At 44.1% G+C, this 7,794-nt stretch overlaps 1 protein-coding gene across 2 annotated transcripts in view; it reads right to left on the reverse strand.

Moving 5' to 3' along the window:
• Positions 1-7,392, reverse strand: part of ubr2 (ubiquitin protein ligase E3 component n-recognin 2) — a gene marked incomplete at its 5' end in the record, with an annotated part of 44,642 nt that extends 37,250 nt beyond the window's left edge. For both annotated transcript variants that reach the window (XM_080016798.1, XM_080016797.1), the window contains 4 exons: positions 4-111; positions 1,317-1,395; positions 3,631-3,890; positions 7,309-7,392. In XM_080016798.1, the coding sequence (XP_079872924.1) occupies positions 4-111; positions 1,317-1,395; positions 3,631-3,890; positions 7,309-7,392 (531 nt within the window). The remainder of the gene's footprint in view (positions 1-3; positions 112-1,316; positions 1,396-3,630; positions 3,891-7,308) is intronic.
• Positions 7,393-7,794: the final 402 nt, after the last annotated feature.

Below are 7,794 nucleotides of genomic sequence, written 5' to 3' on the forward strand. Positions count from 1 at the left end.
CACCTCAGAGCAGTAGCTGCTGTTTGGTTCGTGTTTCTGACAGTAAGGAGCTTCCTTCCAGGCCTCAGCATCACCACAGTCACAGAAACCCCCCCCACCTGATGTAGTCATCTACACACACACACACACACACACACACACACACACACACACACACACACACACACACACACACACACACACACACACACACACACACACACACACACAGTTGGCCAGTGGAGGTTTCCATGCACAGAGAGCTGTTGGTGGTGAATTTGTGTTTGTTTCCTTCACCTCCTTCCTTCCAGCAGAACACTGAGCTGCTCTGTGCTACAGCAGGTTTGGAACCTTTGCCAGACCGGGCGCAAACTGCACCGTTCTCATGGACAGGAGAGGGTTGAGGGGGAGGTGGGATGAGATCCCAACATTTTTAAAGTTCATTGAATTAAATAAGCATCCATTTGGGCACACGGCATTGAGTTTCCTTAAAATGGCGATCCATAAGATGAGCTGCCACTTTATAAAAAACTTTTCAATGTATTTGTGTTCTGCAAGCGCTGTGTACGCCATGTACAGTGTTGGTGGCGAGGTCCGCCTTTCCCAGCAAGAATGCCCGGATCGGGAATTCTAGGGCTTGTAGTGTAATCAACACAGAGGTTTAACAATTCAGCTTCCCCCCCCCCTTACAGGTTCCATTTAGATGTTCCTGCTTTGACCAGCGTTGTGAAGCCTGACAGGAAGTGAGTCTCCCTGTGGCCCTCTGCTGGCTGGTTGAAGAACTGTCCCAAATGGTGTCAATGGACTAGTTGAAAGAGCTCAAGCTTTCTCAACATAAAGTCGATGAGTCGAATCATCAGTGGGAAACATGTCAGTTGACTGAGATTGTTCAAGTCAAGCAGCCTTTTTTTTTGTCAGTCAGTGTGCATTAGGATAAAACGGATAGAAGCTGACAAAATACACAAGGTTAACATTTGGATGAGGAATTATAAATAAGGGTACTTTTACAATCTAGTACTTTAACGGTACTCTTGTTTTCTTTTGTTGAGGAAAAACTCAAAACTTAAGTGCATTATTAAAAGTTCTTTATTTTCTGCGCTTCACACATGGAGAGGGGGCGATCAAGGCGCAGTCTGCGCTCGCCGTGCCATCGTCACTCAAGAGTCTCCTCGTGTGTGAGAGCCAGGCAGAGGCAGCCGCCACATATCTCTGGCGATGGAGAGGCAGAAAGGCAGAAAAGTCTCTTCTGATAATAGCTGAAATGCTTCTTAGACGAACATCTTAACGGGGCACGCGACTTGTGCCCCCCCCCCGTCCGCTGATAAGTGTAGACTCACCCGATAGCGATGCTCTTTGTGGACGCTTCCCAAGAAGCACTGCATGCAGAGAACACAAGTGGGATCTGATGCACATTCCCTGTGGACACACACAGTATTAGTTCACCCTTCAGGCAACATGCCTTTAGATTCAGTCATCTTTCAGAAGCAGTGAGTGTGTGTGTGTGTCATTACAGCCACATCAGCCCTGTTCAATACAGCCTCAAAATGATATCTAATGATAAATGTTTCACTAAAAATTCACTGGCTCAATATATTCTTGTGTTGAAAATATTAATACATAAAATGCTGTTACACAAAATCAATATATCTGCATTTCCTGTTTATGAATTAACCCATGATAGAAAATCCAAGCGCGGCAGACCAAGGGGCGTGGTTGAGCCGCGGTCTGCAAACGCCGGCACAGGCTTTCCCCCGCGGCAGCACACCTGACCCGGGACAGGAAGTTTTCTTAATGTTTCTTTCAGCGAGGCGGGTGTGCGGGAGTCCCAAGACGCACAAGCGGGACCTCAGAGAGAGAACCAGAGACACTGAGGAGGAGTCGGGCTGTTTTCATTTTAGGTTCCCCGTTAGGCCCGCGAGCCTTTGCTTTGTAAATAAACATAGACGCCAGCAGGCGCTGATTAACACTCTGATTAACAGACTGTTGCCTCGCCCAACTCTGTTCCCCTCTGTGGCCAACACGCCACACCAACTCACCAACTCTCACCCTTAATATAATGTCAAACATTGTGTTTTGACTTGACTCCAGAGATACTTGCCATCACCTTTTTAACGGACTCATGCTACCGACATGTGCATTACAATATGATCTTCATTTCCTGGCGGTGCATTTCTATTGACAGATACAACAGTGCTGTCACATTCATATCGTTTTAGTTGAAAACTAAAACAATTAATGATTAATGTGTCACGATTCCGATTCCAGACAGAAAAACAGTCAAAATGACAAGCAGGGTCGCGATACTCCCCGTATTTGTAATACCGTCCGACATGGATCTTGACTGACCATATCAGAGCAGTCAAGACACAATAAATGTCACGTCTTATGTAATGTTACCTGAAAATAAACTGCGTACTCTACGCTGAAACGAAGCATTTCCTAGGGGGGCGGAGCCAGAGCTCGCAGCTTGTGAGTTGTAAACATTTAAAGAAAAAGTAGAGTGCTCCCATTCAATAAAACATGATATATATTTTACAAGATGTCCACCTGATTTGTCCACTTGAGATGGCAGAACAGAAACCGGTACACACCAGTAAACGCTCTATAAGAGTAGTTAACATTATGGATATGATTTGGATTGTGGAATCAAATATAAGATAATAATGTTAAATGGAACATGATGCTGTGATATGATGAATAGAATTAGGAAAAAAGTCAAATTAGAAAAGAACGTACAGAGTGGATACGGACACAGTGGGATCAATCTTAAAACGGTCATTGTTATAAAACAATAAAGGAAGGAAATGGGAATGTTGAAAAGTTACACAATAATAGAGGGGTCATGCTTCTATAGTGAGCATGAACTTAAAATTACTTTAAATTTATTTACTACAATTGTTTTTTTTTTTAATTTTAATTTAAAATTAAAGGATTAAGTAGAATTATGCATTTTCCAGAATTTTTAAATAAATATTAATGAAAAATAAATAAATAAGATACTTAGGGAGAGTATCATATTTTCATGTGTTATTTTCTTATACTACTACATACTTTAACCCACTGACAGTGACAGGTCGTCCAGTGGGGGAGTGGCTGGGGGCGGAGTTAACAGATATCGTTCCCGCCCATGCCTGTGAAGTGTGAAGAACTCCAGGATCTTAGAGGAGGATGAGGCGGTCCAACATTCAAATAAGCACATCTTCTTCTATCATTATATTTTCAATTTCAATGTATGACACATCATTTGAAAGTTAACAACCTGCACTTTCATAATCTGTAAAAAACTGACCGTGGCTTACTTGAGACCCAAAACACCAGGCGCTGCCACATGTTTCAAGTGAAAATCGAGTCAAAACCTTAAAACTGAAAGCCAAATCGAATCATGGATTTAGAGATGCGGACACCCCTAATAATAATGATAGTATATAGTGTAATAGTGGCAGATTTATTTATTTATTTTAATACCACATGTCTACCTGTTACAAAAGATCAATTTGATGATTTGATTCAACGTGGATGCAAACGTATGATTGTGGATCTAACGATTTGACAAAAACATCACGTCCTGCTAAAATAATTATGATCAGGCGATTGCATGACAGTTGTGACAGCCTCTTATCAACAGTCCCATCACATCCTGGCTGCACTGACCTGCAGGAGTAGGTGGGTTCGCCGACTTTGAACACGTGACCACACAGCTGCGAGGGCTGGTTGCTGGTCTCCAGGCGGGCCAGGGCCAGAGTGGGTTCCTCCCCAAACAGGTACCACTCCAGGGGGGCCAGGAGCTGAAGCTGGGCACGCAGCTCCTCGCTCTGGGGGTTCAGGTTGGGGCCCAGGCAGTAAATCTTGGGGACGTGGAAGGCGAGGTGCTGGTAGACCTCCTTGGGGAGGTCTGAGGCCCGGAGCCATTCCTGACGGGGGTCACACACACACACACACAAACACAGAGGCCTGGTTGGAGCCTGACCTCACTGAAGCTACTGAGGCAGAACCCAAACAAACCCCTGGAGCCAGGTTGCCACTGTTGAAGGTGTCCCCTGAGGAGTGGGGTCTGTTACAGCATCAAAGGGAGGACCAACTCCACATGATTTAGAAATAAAATTGACTGGTTCAGGTGTCCTCATACTTCTGGACGTACAGTAAATTTAGAAGTGGGCTGCTAGAGAAATGGGATGTGTGTTATCAAGTGACTTCATGTTTTCCTACCATATCCTACCAAGTCTCAATATTAAATTAGAACAGCAAACTAGTCTCAACATTATCTTCTCAGATTCCGGGTTGATTCTGTGACGTCAGCAGTAATTCCTTATTAGCAGCAGTGTTTGCTGGGCGTGGCAATAACAAGGTAACCAAGTATTTCTAAGGAGTATTGTTGTACAATGGAACGGTGGTGAGGCTTAAAAAAAGTCAGCCAAGTATGGCTGCAGATGACCCAGAAACAGAAAACAATCTGCAGCATTGTCTGAGTCAAGGGGACTGTATTGGAGATCAAGTTAGCTTTGAGCTAGTTTATTTAGAGTTAGATCTAGTCGGCATTTAGAGGCAGGGAGGATGCGTCAGGACTGGAATTGTGTGATCAGAGGTAGACCTTGATAGCACTGCATAGGTGTAATGGTTAGCACTGGGCTGGTGCAAGCATCTGGAGACAGATGACAGTATTCTGTATGGAATGTGGAAGGAGAACTGGTAAAACCAGCGGACAGCAAGGGAAAACAGCTACAAGGACTATTACAGCGTCATAAACATGCCTACCCACACCTTGAATTAAAGCTGTCTTTGGCAGTGCAGCCGTGCATGCAGGCATCATGTTACCAGGCAGCGTGCTGCAGCAGCAGTGCAACTATCTATAGACCGTCAGAGGAGAGCAGAAGACGACAGACACATCGACTTCCATCTGGAGGAGGCCTGTGAGGTATTTAATCACACAGAGGCTTTGTATTCTGCTTCTTACAGCATGCGCACCATGACATTAAAAACAAGCATCATGTTTAATTATTCATCTATTCATGTCAATTGGCAGCTGTTTCCCGTCCTTTAATCTGAAGCCTGTTGTTGTCTGTTAGACAGCTGAGCAGTGATCTACCGCTATTTATTGGACGCGTGACTTTAATATGCCTTTACTTGAGTGCAGCAGCGATTTAGCCCTAAAGTGGGGCCGACTCATAGTCGTAAGCATCCCTGTAATTCCATTCAGTTAGCATTAACCGTGGTTCCCTGCTTAAGGGCTAGAGCGGTGTTCTGGTTCTGGTTCTATCTAATCCAGATCACGCCATATTCCAGAAAATCACCTCATTACCAAAACACTACATCTCCCAGTCGACAGCACATTGCCAGGACTATACACCACATTCCTGTCCACACCTTGACCCACTCTGCTAATCCTGATTAGCAGCCCCAATCAGAGGCGTCAAGTAACACAGGAAGGGCTGGAACCTGCATTGGCCTCCGAGGACCATTCAGCCGCTAGACCTTGTTCCAGTGATACTGTCTGCTTGTACTGTGGCCCGGGATGAGAACCTCAGTCATACAACGTATGAGCAAACACAAAGAGGTTCCACTGAGGCATGCGTTTGCAAGTCCTAATGAGCCACTAACCTGGATCAGGTTAGGAGGCCAACCGGGTCACTTCAAACTGGCAGCCGTACAAAGCGTCTGCCCTCTGACGCAGCCTCTGTTCCTTTTGGAAATTTGGTGAATCATTTGTGTTTCCCTTTTCAGTTTAAGTATTTGTCTTAGCAGTTACAATTATATCATTTTTATAAGTGTAACTACCATTATTATTACAATTAGTAGTAGTACTATTATCCGTGTTTTTGTTATGACTGTATTTAGACTGCTGTTAATACCTTAATGCCACATTTCTTCACTATACTACTATGTCAACAGACTATACATAGATATACTTATACAATAAGGCTATGCAGATAGTTGCTATACCAGCTTATTGGAAGTACTATTAAACCTTTTAAAATATTTAGTTCAGTAGTATAATGCCACCTGGCTATATTGGAAGATTAATTTGCATAGCGCTACTCCCTGTTGAAAGATGTGTATACACACGCAGTATATATATATATATATATATATATATATATATATATATATATATATATATATATACACACACACACACACACACACACACACACACACTCTCACACACACATACACACACAGTATGTATATATACACACATACTATATATATCTATACACATACATACATATCTATACACATGCACATATACACACATATATACATACATACATATACACAGATACATATATTCATACACACACACACATATATATTTATAAACATACATATATACACACACATATATATATATTTATACACTTACATATATACACACATATATAATTTATACACATAAATATGTACACACACACATATATATTTATACAGACACACATACACACATATATATTTATACACACACACATATACACACACACACACATATATATATTTATACACATACATACACACACACACACATTTACAAATACACATTTATTTTTTATCTCTTTCTTAATCGGCAGTATCTTGCTGCTGCTACCCCAGTATTTTTCCCTATGTATTAATAGAGTTTTAGCTTATCTTGTTGTGTGTAAGTTTCTCTACGTTCCAGTAAAATTCAATAACAGGTGAATATTGAAACGTGACAATGTCGGTAAAGCTGGAGAACCGACAGCCACTGCGGCCACATGTCAGACATGCACTCGCTGAAGCAGGGGCTGCAGCCAGTGATATTTAGGTATTGACATCCACCAAAATGATGCTGACAGGTTAGAAAGCACCAGCAGCAGCCTGCTGCGACCCGGCACCGTCCGGAAATAATACCACCTCTTGTTTGGTTGTTTTTCTTACAGGAAGACGGATGGAAAACTGAGCTTATGCAAGAATATTGTTTATTTAGTCAAATGTACGAGGTCCACCACCCGGTGACAATGCAGCGAAGTGTTGATAATGTGGGTAAAGGAAGTATTGTGACAGGACAACCCGCAGATTAGGGTTTGGAAACACTATTCTCCACCCGCACAGATGTTACCAGTTTTAACATTTTTATCATCGCCCTTATTATTGTCAACCTCACTGGAGCAGCAGCTAGCCGCAGCCTAGCCTAGCGTTAGCTTAGCTTTAGCCTAGCCGCAGAGGGTGGGCACAGCTCGGCTGAAAAACAAGTCGACACCCGGGAGACGGTCCCGTACGTGCGGCGTCGGTAACAAAACGCGCCGACGCCGGTTCTCGGCGCCGCGGGAGTCGCGCGGCAAGCGGAGCGACCCGGGAGGGGCACCTGTCGCTTACCGAGGCGGTGTCTTTGGTGGAGAAGTCCAGGTACTCGGCGCAGAGAGCGGACGGTGCTTCGCGGTCCGTCTCGGCTGCCGCCATCTTTCATCTGCTGCTTCCCCTTCGGGGGCCGGAAGCGGAAGCGGGCCAAGGTGTGCCGAGAGGGGCGGGGACAGAGCGGGACGGGGGCGGGGCCACGGCGCTCGGACCGCTCGACGGGCTGGATGGGAGGTTGCACTCCTTTTCTAAGACTCGGTTGCCGTGACTCACTCAAAAGGAGTCGTTTGCTTTTCCAACTCTCCGTTCATTTTAGTCGGTTCGGCTCTCCTGGACGGACCCCCCCCCCCCCGAAGAAACATTGAATCCCTTCAAAAGCATTAATTTAGCCTAGGTTTACAAAGTGTGAATGTGAATCATCATTTCGTCATTTTTCAAGAGTATTTGTGTGTGAATCACAAAATAAATTCACTTGTGTCGACAGAAGTGAAATCAGTCCCATTCTAA

This window comes from Zeus faber (assembly GCF_960531495.2).
Source record: "Zeus faber genome assembly, chromosome: 16".
Taxonomy (NCBI): domain Eukaryota; kingdom Metazoa; phylum Chordata; class Actinopteri; order Zeiformes; family Zeidae; genus Zeus; species Zeus faber.